General features: G+C 35.0%; 2 protein-coding genes across 6 annotated transcripts; both read right to left on the reverse strand.

Annotated features, from left to right (window-relative positions):
• Window positions 1-1,700: 1,700 nt before the first annotated feature.
• Window positions 1,701-5,042, reverse strand: LOC132614017 (remorin 4.2-like). Of its 2 annotated transcripts, none has more exons than XM_060328350.1 (2): window positions 3,966-5,033; window positions 1,701-2,181 (listed from the first exon to the last, which is right to left on the reverse strand). In XM_060328350.1, the coding sequence occupies exons 1-2, from the start codon at window positions 4,737-4,739 to the stop codon at window positions 1,990-1,992; spliced, it is 966 nt and encodes a 321-aa protein (XP_060184333.1). In that variant the 5' UTR covers window positions 4,740-5,033; the 3' UTR covers window positions 1,701-1,989. The 2 variants fall into 2 exon arrangements, with proteins under 2 accessions (XP_060184333.1, XP_060184334.1); XM_060328351.1 differs by lacking the exon at window positions 1,701-2,181 and adding an exon at window positions 3,197-3,278 and having other exon boundaries at window positions 3,966-5,042.
• Window positions 5,043-12,346: 7,304 nt separating this feature from the next.
• Window positions 12,347-17,873, reverse strand: LOC132615116 (B3 domain-containing protein At1g49475-like). Of its 4 annotated transcripts, none has more exons than XM_060329684.1 (3): window positions 17,700-17,873; window positions 14,653-14,905; window positions 12,347-12,996 (listed from the first exon to the last, which is right to left on the reverse strand). In XM_060329684.1, the coding sequence occupies exons 2-3, from the start codon at window positions 14,890-14,892 to the stop codon at window positions 12,511-12,513; spliced, it is 726 nt and encodes a 241-aa protein (XP_060185667.1). In that variant the 5' UTR covers window positions 14,893-14,905; window positions 17,700-17,873; the 3' UTR covers window positions 12,347-12,510. The 4 variants fall into 4 exon arrangements, with proteins under 4 accessions (XP_060185667.1, XP_060185665.1, XP_060185666.1 ...); XM_060329682.1 differs by having other exon boundaries at window positions 14,653-14,940; XM_060329683.1 differs by having other exon boundaries at window positions 17,570-17,873.
• Between the last annotated feature and the right edge of the window lie 24 nt (window positions 17,874-17,897).

The following is a 17,897-nucleotide window of genomic DNA, read 5'->3' on the forward strand; positions in this document are numbered from 1 at the left end:
CTCGATATTGCCTTGTTCATTATACCCCATCTAATATGATCTTGTTATACATTGATCAAAATGTCTAAGAAGTTGCAAATATGGACTTAAAAAAAAAAAGTATGTGTCTACATGGCCATTCTAGAGAAATTGTTCAATGAATTTTCTTTCTTCCTTCAATATTGAGATGATTTCATAGCTATAAATAACTAATTACCTTTGAGCAATTAAAAATGACCTAATGATGAACTGCATATATTCAGGATTGGAGTTAGACATCTAACTACGAGTTCGGCAGAATCCATAATTTTGGTCAAATTTTGTATTAGTGTTGAGAAATACACTTCATATGTATAAATAATTTGTCCAGAGCCCAATAAACTGCCTTTTTTAGAATCTAGAAAGCATAATCTTAAAATTCTGGATCCATTTCTGTATATATGTATCCATTGCAATTTGCAGGATCATGTACGTACTATATTCATTTGGTTTGAGAATTGAGACGTGATGAATTCGTTGAAGTTGAAAAAGGATATTCAAGAAGAGAATTAAAGTTCTGGCAGGGGCGGACCCATGTGTAAAGTTTGGGTGCTCCGGCACCCATTAAACTTAATCACGGAGTGTATAATTGTATAGAAAATATAAAGGAAACAGATATAAATAGTTAATAGAGCACCCCCGAACTCAAAATTCCTGGGTCCAGCACCCCCGAACTCAAAATCCTGGGTCCGCCTCTGAGTTCTGGTGCTATTGGATGGACATGTTTGGTGTTGAAAAAAAAAAAAACATGTTTGGTAGGTTAATTAAGAACATTAACAAACTCAATTAAAGATAATCCCGAAAACTAAATGCAGCGTATGATTGACGATATTATGCTTAACATAGTTTACCACGTATTATATGTTGCATGCTACTACATACTACTGTTTTGTATTCTTGTTCTGGGTACTAGTGCATCCTCAACATCATCTTTTTTCTTGCATTATCTTTTCATTAACAAATTAAGTAAAGCATTAGTGGGATTAATTAAAATTAAAAAAAAAACCTTTGTGTTATCTTAGGCGCACTGTTTTCTTGTTTGTTCTGAGTTCCCTCATTATGTATTAGTAACAGATTAAGCAAAGCATTAGTGGGACTAATATAATATTTCCAAAATTCACATTATGTTAATTGGTACCCTGCTTCTCTGTTAGTTATCAACACCGACAACTCATTATGTATTGACAAATGAAGTAAAACATTAGTGGGACTAATTTAATTTCCAAAACATTCTTTGTTATTTTACAAACTTCCTTTGGCTTTTTGTTCCTATTTATAACTTTATGATAAGCAGCAGCTTATGCAGATTTTTTTATAAGCGATATTGACATTTAATAAGATCGGAGTTGAAGTCAAGTGGAGTTATGGAATTTATATATTATATAGTTAAGCTGATCTTATGTGAGCACAATATATAGTTATTTTACAACATCAGGCTAAGTTAACTACATCAACAGGTTAATAATCATAGCAAGTCTAATGCTCTAACCTAAAAACAGTAAAACTAACTTGTTGTAATAGGTAAAAAAAATATATTGATAATTTGAAAAATCTTAATACTGTCGGTATATATAATTAGTTTAAATCATTTGTAGTTTTCTTACGTCGCCAAAGATTGAACACAAGTGTTTCCGGGAGAAGTTATAGTAGTAGTAGATTTAAATGTCCCAATACCAAAAATATTCTTAAGCTCATAGAACTATTTATTTATGTAACATCCCAAAAACTGTACGGAGCGTTTCAACCATAGGGCTTGTGAGTTCGGCAATACCTAGTGTTTCAGGGTCCTCTACCTCCTATAAGGAAGGCGATTTACCGACAGAACAATAAACTGGCAGGAGAGTTATTATATACATTTTAAAACACTCTCTCAACTCAAAACGCACAATGATTAAATTCTGAATCTATCAAGCTAGATATAACAACCACGAAGTAGCAATTATCTAGCACACACTTTTGTTGTCTTTTTATTTAAAAGAAGGAACGTTTTGCTGGAGCTCTGCCAACAGCTCTCATCAAGTTGGCTAATTCAAGAACTCTAGCTACTTTTGTTCCTCTCTTTGCTTCTGCTGATGCTCTTTTCTCCTCTGCTTTTCTTCTTGCATTTGCTACATCATTCTGCATCTTTTCTAGTGCTTTTGCTCTTTTCTCCTCTAGCTTCCTCTGAAGAAGAAGAAAATATTACTACAAAGTAAAAATAGTGCTATTATTTGTTTCATTTTATACGACGATGTTTGATTGCTTACTGAGTTTTAAGATAGACAAAAAGACTTCTGATGCATTTTGAAATGATCTTTAGAACTTGTGGTCTTAAATATGTCATGACATTTCAACGACTATAAGAGTATTAGCCTTGCCGAAGTTATTCCAATTTCGAGAGCTCGGATCGAATCGGTAGGTACTACATCAAGGTGGAAGGATTTGAAAATATTGCTCTTTGTACCCAAAATAGATGCCCTACACCTCATCTCACCACTCTAGTGCATATAGATCCACCCCGATGAACCCTTAAAATGACTCATGTGGCATAGTGATAAATGAAGTGTTTGCAAATTTTGAAGTTTAGGGTTCAATCACAGCAGAAATGAAAATGCCTAAGTTTTGAAGTGGATAGAATTATTAAATACATATGCTGATGAAACATAGCAACTTGTATCCGGTGAAATAATTGAGATACGCATAAATCAATCTAGACACCACGCATTATTATAGGAAAAAAATAATAATAACATTCTGGTCCCAAACACTAGCCTCAGAATAGGGGCAAGGGAACCAAAAAGATCTTTTTCTTCTCTTTAGCTTTTTTTTTTTTTTAATGGGCAAGTAGAGTTTGGGGTAGGGTTGGTTTGGGGATGGGGGAAAAGGAAAAAAGCAAAGTGCAATTTGAAGTTATGCATTGATGATCCATTGAAGGATTTCATTCACTACTTTTCCCACTTTGGGTGATTACTTGAGAAATTAAATGATTTATAGTTGCATAACTAACTCACTAAAGAAAATTCACTTTTTGAAGTGAACTTATCCCACTATGTTTGTCCCCTAATGGTATTGTCACAATTCACATTAAAACCACTCAAAGAAATGAATAATACTATCGGATAGGCAGTACTATTTATGACTTCTTGTTTACTCTTTTTTACTTGTGTGAGAAGAAGGAAGACTATTATTGGACTTACTGTTCAAGCAAATTCCTTCCCAATAACTATTTGGTAAAGACCCTCCAAATAGTAGTGTCAATTAAGCAGTGCCAATCATGTTATCTAACAAGACAAATTGTGATTAGAAGAAAAAACTTGAAATATTCATCATTTCAATATATTAAATAGAGTTGCATCAGCCCTTTGTAAAAAACATCAAAACAACGGGATAATTCAATATTACTTGAGAAACGACATATAATATAATAACAAAGAAGATTGGGGCTATGATAAACCATAGATAAAAGTTACTAAAATTTTGTACAAGCATATATGCAGATACTTCACAAAAACAACTGAGCTAATGATATACTCCCCGACCTCTGATTCCTAATATTACTCGTTTTTTGTCCAACTAACTTTGGTTCAAAATATTTGAAAAGTAAGAATTCATTTATTGATTTTTTATTTCGAATATACTCTTTCTATTTAAATTAGTGGAATGTTAATTAAGTGAGACGTTTAAGAAAGAAATTAATGAACATTCAGACAAACACTCTTAAGAAGCAAGGCAGATGTACAGTTCGAGGTATGAGTTCCACAAACCTCAGTAGATTTTGCCTAAATATTGTATATGTCTTAAAAAAATACTATCATTTAGTATATACATATTATTAATATTAGAACGCAACTCAAAAAAAATTAAAATCTCTAACTATAAATGAAACTTCAAATCTAAATCCGCCTTTGTTAATGAGCACGTATGCAAAATCTTAAAAGGCGGATAATATGAACGAGCGAAGTACGTACCTCAATTTTCTTCATCCAGGAGCTAGCCTTTTGGACCTCTTCATTTTCCCAGCCATTAATAACAGCATCTTCTCGTTTAAACCTATTATTAATCTTTGCAATTTTTGCAGTTTGCCATGCACTAATCTTTGTTTCAACTTCCTCTTTCTTCACTCTATGTACTATCACTTCTCCTTGTTGACTAATTCCACTCATATTATTATTATTAGAACTCCCACTAGTAGGACTAGGATCCAAATGATTATTATTATTATTATTATTATTATTATTATTATTATTATTACTATTATCTGCTACAATAGCTAAAGGATTATTTTCCTCGACTATAGTTTCCTCTTCGAAAATCCTTCCCAAGCTATTATTGGTTGTACCTTCAGCTTCATGACTTGTACCATAATTGTTGTTGTTGTTGTTGTTAGTAGGAGTACTTGAAGATCCGGCTAGTAACAAAGCATTGAACTCTCTACTCATGGTTGAGAAATTCTCACTTGGAGCTAACTCTGAGGACAAAGATGATGATCTATGGCTACTCGTTTCCCAAGCTTCCCTTCTCCGGCCTGCACCATTAATATTCGTCGTGAATGGTGGTGGTGGTTGTGGTGGTGTCATAGCATGGATGTCTCTTATATGATCATCTCGATATTCTTGATCTTGATCCTGATCCTGATCGTCATGCTGATAATCTTCGTGATCATGTTCTCTATTATTGTTATTATTGTTGTTGTTGTTGCTGCTCGTGCTTGATAAGACTAGAGCTCTTTCATCATTCAACATGTCAAGATTCTTGTTAAATTCTTTTCTATAGGGATTTTGCTAGTTTTTAGTGTATATTTGGTTGAATAATACTAGTGGATGAAGAAGAAGATAGGAGAAAAGGAGAATAGAAGGGTGAAAAAGAAAAGGGAGTACAGAGAGTAACATAGATCTTTTTAGTTTTTTGGGCTATAGTTCATCAAAGAATGGTCAAAGTGATATGAACCACACATGCACTTTGGATTTTAGTAATTGAGAAATTATTAGGGGAGAGTTCAAGAAATTAGTGGTACTTCTTGGGTCTGAAGTGATACATGGTTCCCATAATTTACAGGTAAATAAAGTAAGCAATATACAGCTAGAAAAAGGAAATATTGTATCAGTGCTGATTGTGATAAGTTTTGATTTTTTCTTCTTTGCTCGAATTTTCTATTTGACTCCCTCATCTCTTTGTAATTATAATTATCCTTGGATGTACTGGTGAACCAGAAAGTAATACAAAAGATTCAAGAAAATAATAAATATCATAGCTTGGATTTTACTTAATTATAACTTAAAATTTCTTTTAAACCTCTTTTACACCTTAGTATAATTTTGCCTTTTCATTATGGGAATTCAATAACGTAACATACAAAAATTATTTGTTTTTACCCTATTTGCATCAATATAATTTTCCGGCGAAGGAGATTCACAATCCTTCAAATTAGCTTCGCCCTTGTAAGAGAGTATATCCATATATCTTAACCCCCCCCCCCCTCTCCCCCCCCACACACAACCCATGGGGTGAATGGGGGCGGAGGTAGAATATTTCTTACAGGTTCGAATGAACGCATATCTTTTGCTTTAACCTTTTATTTGTACGTATTTAAAAACTTCATTAAATATGTATAATACTTAATTGTGAACTCGTAACTAAGACGGGCTAGGATGGAATCATCAACTAGAGCATGACCTTAGGTTTATTCCGATGAGTTAAGTTGTAGTTAGACACCGACAAGGCGAGACACTACTAAAAAAACGGAAAAAACCGTTGACAAAAATCGACGTCAAGCGTCGGTTTTTTTAACCAAACCGACGGGAAACCGACATTTTAACGTCCGTCGGTTTTCATAGCCTCGCTTTCAGAAAACCGACGGACAACGTCGGTTTTTACCGACGGACAGCATCGGTTACATAGTCCGTCGGGTTTTATTCAAATATTTTTAAAAATTAAAAAACCGACGGACAGGGTCGGTTTTATTAAATTCAGATTTTTTATCTTATATATAAATAATATATATTTTATGAAAAAAACGACGCACGGCGTCGGTTTTTTATATAATTTTTTTTATTTTAATTATAAAACCGACACAGTGAGTCGGTTTTTTTTATAAAATATAAGCATTAATTCCAGAAAACCGACGGACAGAGTCGGTTTCTGAAAAATTTGCAAAATTAATTTCCAGAAAACCGACGGGAAAATCTGCAAAATTAATTTCCAGAAAACCGACGGACAGAGTCGGTTTTCCGTCGGTTTTCTGGAAAATTTTCAGCATGCAAATCATGCATTTTCTGCAACCACACCTGCACAGAAACCAGTACCAAAAGCTGCTCAGAAACCAGTAACAAAAGCTGCTCAAAACTAGCATTAAAATGCTCCAAATCAATTCTAAATGAGCTACAACACATAAAATCATCCTAAGTAATAATAAAACACATCAAACACTATCTAAACACATCAAATACGATCTAAATAAACCTTCAAAGTTCAGAAATATTTAAATGACCAACCAAAAGTACCATTAACTAGCTTATAACGCGCATGTCCACATATTTTACATTCATTTAAATCAACATCTTGCTTATAGAACAACATACAACCGTTTGGACAACAATGAATTCTATCATACGACAATCCTAATTTGGAAACCAATCTCTTTGCTTCATAGTAACTCTTAGGTATGTTGAATTCCGGACTAACTAGTTCCCCTACAAGCTTAATCATTGAATCCATAGCAGCTTCAGCAACAGTCCAATCTGATTTGATGTTAATCATTCTAACTGCAATAGACAACTTAGAATGCCGACTCCCTACCCAAAGTGGATGACTAGCCTCTTCTAATTCTTGATAGAAGCGCATTGCTTCTTCATTAGGAGGTTCCTCAAAATTTTGCTCAGGTTCAAACCCAAACTGTACGCCAAAAGCATCATTAACCATATCATTAACTCTATCATATTGGACGTGACTATATTCCTGCTATACACTACTTTCACCGACAACCATATTGTAAAATATACCATTGACCCCATCAGTCTCTCCATGATAAGTCCAAACATAATATTTCTGCTTAAACCCACGACTATATAAATGAACCCTAACCGCTTCCGGTTTCAAATACTTCATACACCGGCAATGAGAACAAGGACACCTAATTACCCCTTCATTTTGAAAAGGGTAAAGTGTCATTGCATGTGTGATAAACCCATCAACACCTTCAACAAATTCATCATGTACACCCACACGATTACTATTATTCATATTATACATCCATATACGATCCATCTACAAAAATATACCCACAAATTATTGAGGTTATAGAAATATATTATAACTTAAGAATTCTGACTTAAAATATAACTTAAGAAAACACAATCCCAACCATTTCTAACTTTGGATTCTCAATAACAATTCTAACTTTAATAACTTATGGATTCTAACTTTAATTCTAAAAATTGAAAAGTAAATTTAGTCAAATAAAGTCTACATTTTAGTTTTGAGGTTATAGAAATATTATAACTTAATAATTCTAACATAACTTAATAATTCTAACTTAATTTGAAAAGCACAATTCCAACCAATTCTAAAAATTGAAAAGTAAATCTAGAGAAATAAAATCTACATTTTAGTATTGAGGTTATAGAAATACTATAACTTAACAATTCTAACTTTGAAAAGCACAATCTCAATCAATTCTAATTTAGAATGATCAATAACAATTCTAATAACTTACGGAATTCTAACAAAAAGCACAATCCAACAAAAAAAAACTAGTCAAATAATTAAAGTATATATTTTTGCACATATTCAACATCAACAATATTACAAAGAATGATAACTAAGCTAACACAAATACATTGACAAAGACTATGAAATATAGCACAATCTCAACCCAAAAAAAAAATGACAAGTAAATTAAACTAGGCAAATAAAGTTTACATTTTTTTTTCACAAATTCAACATTAATAACATTGCAAATGATGTTTAACAAAGCTAAATAGACGAGCATTAGGCCTAAAATCTACAAATAAAACTAAGATTAAAAGAATTTTAAATGCCCTAATTTAAGAGAAACTAACCTTCAAAATGGGTTTGGGGTAGGGGGGAAGGGGCTGCGCAGGCAGCGGCGTTGGGCGGCGGCGAAATGGGAGGCGGCGTTGAGCGGAGGGGAGGGGGGCGGCGGGTAGGGTTTGGGGAGAGTGGGGTTTAATTTTGAAGAGGGATAGCTGAAATGGGAAAGAATCCCGCTGCTGCCAATTTATAGGAAAAACCGACGGACAAAACCGACTCTGTCCGTCGGTTTTTTCCGCACATTTGACCGGATTTTGACCCCAAAAATTAAAAAAAAAAAAATGAAACCGACACTGTCCGTCGGTTTCTTCAAAAAAAATTGTTTATTATTTTTTTAAAAAACAAAATGAATTGTATATTATTTATAATATTTTTTAAAATAAAACCGACGTACGACGTCGGTTTTATATTAATTATTATTTTTTTTTAATTAAACCGACGTGGGACGTCGTTTTATTTTGGCGGAATTATATTTTCAAAATTCTGCCAAAAAAACCGACGTTGTCCGTCGGTTTTCTGATTAAAATAATTTAAAATAATTAAAAATACAAAAAACCGACTCTGTGAGTCGGTTTTCCGTCGGTTTTTTGAAACGACCCAGTGCGTCGGTTTTTTATCCGTCGATTTTTAGCAATTTTTTAGTAGTGAGAATTAGGGTTCTGATTAAAGGTCCTGCAGAACTTAATAGTTTTGACCAAAATTTTGTACTTGTGTCAAAAGTTTACTTAACATGTATAAATATTTTATCTAGAACTCAATAAGCTACCTTTCTAAATTCCAGAATCTGCCTCTAGACAGCGATTGAATATAGGTTTTTAAATCAATAGATTAAAACGATCTACAACGGCAGATAACTTATCATAGTAAATTGATATTGGTTAAAATTAATTATAAAAATAAAGTAATAACTTATATAACTATTTAACTGGATTAGTAGTGTAAATTTCTTTTATTGCATCAGTAACAACAACGACAGTATACCCAGTATAATCTTTCAAGTGTGGTCTAAAAAGGGTCGGATGTATGAAGGTCTTACCTCTATCTTTATGGGGTAGACACGCGGAGCCAGGATATTCACCAAAGGGGTTCAAAATATGAAAAAGTAAACACACGAAGAAGTCAGGTGGGTTCAACGTCTACTATATATACATAAAAAATAATTTTAGCAATATATAAACGGTGTAATTTTCCGCCGAAGAACCCCTTTGGCCCTTCCTCCCTCCGCCCCTGAGTAAAGAGGTTTTTGATAGACCTCGGCTCGAAAGAAAAGACACAGATGTGAAGCATGGGTGTTATGTATATTATATAACAAGTAGAAGGACCAAATCTATAGATACTCTAAGCCATAGGCACTTACTTGCAAGAACTCACTTTCGATTTTTGTCTCAAAGTAGTGTCGGACTGTCGGCCAAAGAAGATTCTATTTATTTGTGGGACCCACAAATATTATGTAATTAGTATGGACCGTAGAAAAATCTACACACGCGTCACATGTTAACAGTAAATCCCTTAATTAAATTGCCACGTGGAAACATCTCATTGGTTACAAATAAACTTAATTATTAAGTCATTATTGCTCATGCATGATGGCATGGCAACCGACAGATCATTGACACGTGTACGGAAAAATCACGATTAATAATGTTAAGGTTAACTAGTTGCCCACGTCTCACGTAATAATTATCAACATTATAAAGCTCTATATTTAGAGTAGAAAAATATTTCTAATCTAATGATTAAGACATCAACTAGGTGTGGTTGTGTTATGGATGAGATTTTTTTATTCTTAATTTTTGGGTTCGAGCCCTGTGAATTTTACAAACTACTAGAACATCTCCCTCTAATAAGTTTTAAGTGGCGTGAATTCAGATTAGTCGGGCCCAATGTACCACCATTAATGGTTGTCAAAGGCGGAGCCAGGATTTATGGGTTCTAGATTGTCAAAAATAAGAAATTTTTTTCTAAAAAAAAAAATGTGGGATCTACGTCAAAGCTATTGGGTTTTCCGAACTCGTAATTAGAATGCTAGCTTCTTCCACGAGGGTTGTGGTATAAAGGATGAGACCTCTTCACTCTTAATCAGATGTCTTGGTCTCTCGATCTCAAGCTATAGCTGAATTGAAAAACTCCTGATAAGGAGCGCATCTTCCTCTAATAGGTTTTACATGGTGCGATTTTTCAATTAGTCACACCCAATATATATTGGATGCCGAATGATTATGAGCGTGTTTGGTTAAGCTTATAAGCTGGTCAAACTAGCTTATAAGCAATTTTTAGCTTATCTACAACAACAACAACAACAACATACCCATTGAAATCCCACAGTGTGGGGTCTGGGGAGGGTAATATGTACGCAGACCTTACCTCCATCTCGGAAGATAGAGAGACTGTTTCCGGAAGACCCTCGGCTCAAGAGAAAACATGATGAGAAAAGGTCAGATAAGCAGAAACAATTCAAAGCAATACGAAAATGAAACTAACGAAAGCGAAAATGTCATGATAAAGCAGTATGAGAAAACAGAAACAGTATCTACCACAGATAAATACGATAATTGTGGTACACGGACCAACATATAGTTGCACGAATCAAAGGACAAGAAAATGAAGATCAAAACTGCGACTACTAGTATGACGGGATACGTGGGACTACCTACTAGCCTTCTACCCTAATCTGAGTCCTCCATAGCCTCCTACGCGTTTGGTAAATATTAAAAGTGCTTATAAATAAGTCATAAGCCATAAGTTGGTCCCCCCCACCCCAACCACTTATAATATTTTAGCTTATAAGCACTTTTAGTTAGACCAATGATTTTACTACTCTATCCCTAATTATTTTATGTAATTCGTAAAATACTTTTTTAAAAATAAAATCTGAACCCTCCCCATGATTTTACTCCTTCACCAGTTCTTCGAATCGATGACTTCTGTAATGTCTTCAACATCAACAACTTTATGTTACAAATTCTTCTTGGTATTATTTGGGTCTTTTACTTGGTTAATTTGCATATTACAACTTTTTAATTTTTTTGGATCTCCAGCTTGCTAACAATTCCCTTCTACCAACTGGACGTCAATGATTGCTAATTTGTAGGTTTTATAAAGCATGGAACTCAATCCTATTCCTCTACATTCTAGGGTATGTTGTTGTTGTTGTTGAATAATATTATCTAATCAATTTTGCACTAAACCTAAATTGAGACATAAATCATTTTGTATTAGAATCAAACAATTTTTTTAATGAATTATTCGAATAGGACAACTATCAATCTGGAAATTGAAATTTTGTAATAATCATGTCCTATTAGTTTAAATAGCTTCAGGGGCATTTAAGTCATGTTAACACAAAAAATTGCTTATCAACACTTTTTTGCCGAACACTTCAACCGGTTATTATTAGTTTCAACATTTTTATCCAAACACGTAATTGCTTATTTGTTAAATCAGTTTCAGCACTTAAAAAATGCTTATCAGCACTTAATGTATATCAGCTATTTAAAATCAGCTAAGCTAAACCGACTCTATAAAAATAAAACAAAACAAAAAATCATGAAGAATTTCGGAAGAAAGCAAAACAAACAAAAAAGAAAAGAAGATTGAGACATTCATGAAGAAAAACTAAAGAAGCTTACTTTTACTTTTCTTATTCTAAACTGTATTATTTTTTACTTTTACAGGCAAAATTAGTGATGCAAATGTGAGTGGGAAATGAGGAGTTGGAATATGACATGTCTCCATTGTGTTATTGTTTTTGTTTTTTTAATAGAAAATTAGATACAGGTGTTTGCAATGGTATTGGAACCAAATGAGTTTTGAAAAAGATGTAGTGATTAGTTCATTTTGTCGTTCTCTTTTATTAAATTTGATACTTTTGTCACTTTTGTCATTTTGTCATAAATAAATGAGATTTTCAAGTCTTTATTTGGTTCATTGTATTATATCTCAATAGGAACAGTGTGATACTTAAAAATTACAAATCGAACTGCAATATTAGAAGTATAGATTACATAATTTCCAATTCATATTTTTTGCTTTTTAAAGATCTTTGCATACTCAATAAAAATATTCAATAACCTTGAATCTTGATGATTAAAACAATAAATAAGTCACTAACAAGTAACTTCAATATAAAAGAACATAAACTCAAGCAAACACCATGAAGATATCGATACACAATTTTTTTGGCAAAAAGACATGATATAAAGAATCTCTATAAAAATAAGAGCTAAGAGCTTTTAAGTTTTATGCACTGACGATGTAACATATATTTACACAATCAGGTCACATTTAGAATAACCACAAGTTCTCTTTAATAAGTAACAATTAGTAATCTAGTAGATTAGAATTCACTGATTGTACAAAAAAATATTAATACTGTCAGTGTACATAACTTAACTCCTAAAAAATAAAAGTAATTGTTGCATTGTGCAGCTCTAAAAGTAAGAGAAAGATGAGCCTTGAATAAATCTATACATTTGGCCCTGATGGAATGGATGTTAACTCCTCCATGGTGTAAATACCGGGTGGGGGTAAGTTTATAACCGTTTCCTCAGATGGCTCATACACGACACATTGATTCTCTGATGTGATATCTTCATTTGGGGTAAGGTCTGCGTACACTCCACCTTCTCCAGACCCTACTTGTGGGATCACACCAGGTGTGTCCTTGTTGTTGTTGATATCTTCATTTGGGCCCGGAGGATATTCAATCTCGGAAGCACTTAAATCAAATATAAACACAGAGAAATGAGAATTCCCATTATATCTGAAGAGTAAGAAATAACCACAACCAATTGAATAGTACTCCTTGAATTTGTTCCAGCCCTCCTTCAACCATGTCATGCCACTAGTGTTTTGTAGTTTTACTTTCCATATTGCGCCATTAGGGACCTCAAGCAACACGAGATCCCCCAGATTGGCCCCGTACTCTGTTACGAATTCATGAGGGATGCTCTGTAGAATACCAAAATTATGAAAGAGACAAACAAAATATAAGAAAAGAGAAGTGGGGAAAAAATGGAAAGAAAGGAGAACTTTCAGACAAGTTGGTGTTACACAAGTTTCTAATCACATTTTTTTTTTTTTGGATAACCGAGAAATCCTTGAGCGCCACCAGGCACAGTTTGAAACTCGGTGGATAATGGGTCTGCCCATCTACCCTTCTCCACTTAAATACCAGACTTTTGTCTGTGGAAGGGTTTGAACCCGTGACAAGCGCCTAACACACATATCACGCATTGCGCTCTTACCACTGGACTAGAACCCCAAGGGCTTCCAATCGCATATTGCTACTGGAAAAGGGAGAAAGACTGGTAGCAAGATACTAAGTAGGAAAAACTCTAATACAGACAAACAACAAATACTGAAGGTGACCAGTAAATTAGGGTCTAGTCACTATCAGTCAAATTTGCAAGACTGAAGCTTCCATTTCATTTAAAGCTGGGTATTTGTTTTCCATTGTAGGCTGCTAATATTGGTGCTGGCTTCTTATCACATATATTGGTGCGTATATGTAGACCTTACCCCTACCTTATATGAGTTCTATAAGAATGAGTGTACAAATTCTGTAAGAACTATGCATGCTAATATAAAGATTTATATTTTTTTGATGACAAGGATATAAAGATTTATATTAGACTACTTCTTTCTTTTTTATATTAGACTTCTTCTTTCTTTTTCTGAAAGTGATCTTGCACGAAGAGGAACTTCTGAAATCAGCTAAATTTTCGAACTATATGAGTTTGAGAGGAGTTCCCCTAATATTGAAAGGTGGCTAATTATTTAGCTTTACCTTTCAAAACAAGACATGGGCTTGGCCTAACCCCTCTAATTGCCATAACAAACTCATAATCAAAGAAAGCTCCCTAATACATCTCTCTCCTGTGCTATTTGAAATTGCATTTTTCACTCCCCACGTATGGTATCATTTCATTACAGTAAACGACATCACCAGAAAAGCAGACGCATTCCAGTAGTGCACTTGTTAATCAATCTCTTGGTTGTGGTCCGATTATAGTTTCCGAAAATGTATTAGAATTGTACCCAAGGGTGTGGGTGTGGCCTAGTGGTCAATGAAGTGGGTTGAGCATCATGAGGTTTCAGGTTCAATTCCCACCAGAGGCAAAACACTAGGTGATTTCTTCCTATCTATTCTAGCCTTAGTGCACATAGTTACCTGTTGCGGGTGGGAGGTGGCAGGTATCCCGTGGAATTAGCGAGGTGCACAAGCTGGCCCGAACACCACGGTTATAAAAAAACAAAAAAGTATTAGAATCAATTAGCATCATCAACACAAGATGGAGGCCAGGACTAGCTGCACACGATCCCCACCACCTTCCCTATTGTCAACATTGTTTTAGATGAAATGCTTCTATTTATGACAAGAAACAATTTTTTACAAACCAAAAAGGGAATTGAAAAACTTACATATCTTCACAAACTTAAAGAAGAGAAAGCACTACTACAGCATAAATGAATAGAAAAGAATCCATACAAGTGGAAACACAAAAGAATGATATAAAATGAAAGAGCAGCAGCCATACAGCTAGAAACAGAAAAGAATGATATAAGATGAAAATGCCTCATCATAAACCTACTTGCAGAACTTACTAATTTAGAGGCATGAGGAGATAGGATAATCTTGTAGAAATGAGGGGGTTCCGGGATATTCACTGGTTTTGGTTCCTCTTGCCCTCGTCTGTCTACCATCTCTTCCGGCTGCTCTTCCCGTCTATCTGCCGGCAGCTCTTCCCGTCTCTCTACCATCTTTGTTAGCAGTTCTTTCCATCTGTCTACCACCATCTCTGCCGGCTGTTCTTCTTGTGGTAAAGTAGTGTCACTGTCTTGCATTTGCTTTTGCAAACTGCAGTGAGAAAAATCAAATTCCCTCATCTACCACTGCATTAAATATGTGACAACCGAATTATCAACATTAATCTTTGAAACTTTTAACCAATGATAATAAAGCTCAAGCCTAAGTGTAGTTTTCTATTTTTGCTAGGAAAAACTAAAACAGTCAATACATAACTCACCTGAAAAGTTTACTCCTTTTTTTTATTTTTTATGACAAGTGGTGTTCTGGCACGAGGATATCTGCTACCTCCCACCAGAACCGATACCGGGTAACTCTACCCTCCAAGGCTTAACCAGATGAGATAAAAATCACCTAGCATTTTTTGCCTCCGCTGGAATTTGAACCTGAGACTTTGAGGTTCTCCTTCCACTTCATTGACCACTAGGTCACTCCATTGGATGCGAAATTGTTTATTCTTTTTAATTAGCTCCGCTTTATTTCCATTATTCCTAACCTTCATTTTTTTTGGCTAACTGGGTCAGTGGAGCGCAATTCGAAACTGGGTGAATAATGGGTCCTCCCCTCTACCATTCTCCACTTAAATACCAACTTGGTGAATAATGAGTTCATCCCTCTAACATTCTCCACTTATATACCAGACTGCTACCAAGTGTTTGAATTCGTGACATGCACCTAGCAAACACATAAAACTCTGCACTCTTACCACTAAACCAAAGCACTGAGGCATATTCCTTTTATTTTTCAGCTTGTGCCTCCTTTTTTCAGCTATTAACTCCAACATTATACTTTGAAACTTTTAACCGATGATATTAGAACTCAATCTTAAGTTGAGTGCAGTCTTTTGTTTTTGCTACAAAAAACTAAAATGATGAATATACCTGAAAATATATATTCTTTTTAGTTCGCTCCGCTTTATTCCACTATTTCTTTTCTTCATCTTTTTTCTTAAATAACCAAGAAATCCCCAAGGACGAGTGGCACACACTTCGAAATTCCACAAGTAATGGACTGTCCCTCTCCATTTAAATATCAGGTTTCTATCACACCAGTGACGTGCTCATACCCTACACATCACGCATTGTTCTCCTAGCACTAGACCAAAGCCCTCGGGCAACAACAACAATCCCACCATGTGGGGTCTGGGGAGGGTAGAGTGTACGCAGACCTAACCCCCACCTTGAAAGGTAGGGCGGCTGTTTCCGAAACCAAAGCCCTCGGACATATTCCTTTTTTTTTTCCTTTTCAATCATGGTGTTGGGCCCAACTTGTGCACACCTCACACCTTAACTATCAACTAATTCCACAGAGTACCTGCTACCAGCAACATAGGTACCGGGTAACTCTATTTACCCAATTTCCTTTATTTGCATCTTAACTAAATTATCTAAAAAGAATTTTCATAAGCTGACAGTATATAGACAGCAATTCCGACCCTACGAAACACAAACATTCCTCTAATTCAGTATTACATAGATTCAAACCAAAAATCTAGCATTTACCTTATTGGCCGAAATCAACTGTGACTACTAAAATACTCAACAATCAGCTCCTCTGCTAACTGATACTCCAATTGAATATAGTAGAGAAAGAAACGTTGTTCCATCAATGGATCAAATTAAGTACCCAAATCAGAGCTTGTATAGGGTCCAAAATCCAATCTTGTTCCTCCTTTATTTTCTTTTTGTGCGACGTTGTTGTGTGGTTTTATTCATTAACTAAATTTTATATAAAAGTAATTTCCGTAGGTTGACGCTATAAACACAACAATTCCTACCCTATCAACTAATTCCACAGGGCACCTGCTACCTCCCACCAGCACAGATACCGAGTAACTCTGTCCACCCATCTTCCTTTTTTTCATCTTGCTCCTCCTTTATTTCTCTTTGTGCGCGTAACTGTATGGTTTTGTTCATTAACTAATTATCTAGAAGTAGCATTCATATGCTGATGATACAAACACAGCAATTCCTACCATGCTAAACACAAAAGTTCCTGTAATTCAGCACTACATAGATTTAAAGCAACCTCATTGCTCGAAATCAAACTGTGACTAAAATACTCAACAAATGCGTCAAATCAGAACCTCTAGTCAGAGCTTGGATAGGGTCCAAAATCCAATCTTGTTCCTCCTTTCCATTCTTTTACGTGTAGTTGTGCGGTTTTGTTCATTAACTAAATTATCTAGAAGTAATTATCATATGTCACCAGCAAGCAAGGGTGGCTCAGTTGGTTGAGCATGGGGCTTTCATAATGGAGGTCTCAGGTTCAAAACCCCCTGCCTACAACAGTAGGGGATTTGTCTTCTGGGTCGAGCTCGTCGCACGGGGCTTGCCTAGTGCGGTTTATTTCTCCTGTGTGGTTTGCGAGCTATTACACAGGAGTTGAGTTTACCCTGTGCGTACCTTCCCGAAGGGTAGCGGCTGCGGGTTTCCATGTCATTAAAAAAAATCACATGTCCCCCACCCCCACCCCCCACCCCCCAAAAAAGACCCATAAATATGCATTGTCCTCAATGCAATCAACATAAGCATAACCCTAAAGTAATCTTCAAACAAAAGAGTGATTGAACAATTACTTCTACAATAACTACTAAAATTTGAATAACATTAAACTAGGACTTTTATCAAACACTTGGAATGCAAGAAAATATAGAGTATTTGTTTTTTTCCAAATACCAAAATACAAAAAAAAAATCATCTAATTCAGTAATACCTCATTGGTCGAAATCAAACTGTGACTAAAACACTTAACAATCAGCTAACTGATACTCCAATTTGATTAGAGTGGACAAGACTCACTGTTCCATAAACGGGTCAAATTAAATACCCGAATCACAGCTTACATGTATCAGTCGCTCTTTTAAACTGGAGAATTTGTGTGCAGTGACCCGTTTTAGGATCCGATTTTGGCTGGGTCAGCCACGCAGAAGGGAGGGATTAAATGGGTCGAGCACGGTGAGGTGGCATGTCACGTATGTCCATCCCATCAAAATGTCAGTTGGATTAGGCGTCAACGTTGGATAACTTTAAAGGAAGAAAAG

Source organism: Lycium barbarum, chromosome 10 (assembly GCF_019175385.1).
Source record: "Lycium barbarum isolate Lr01 chromosome 10, ASM1917538v2, whole genome shotgun sequence".
Taxonomy (NCBI): domain Eukaryota; kingdom Viridiplantae; phylum Streptophyta; class Magnoliopsida; order Solanales; family Solanaceae; genus Lycium; species Lycium barbarum.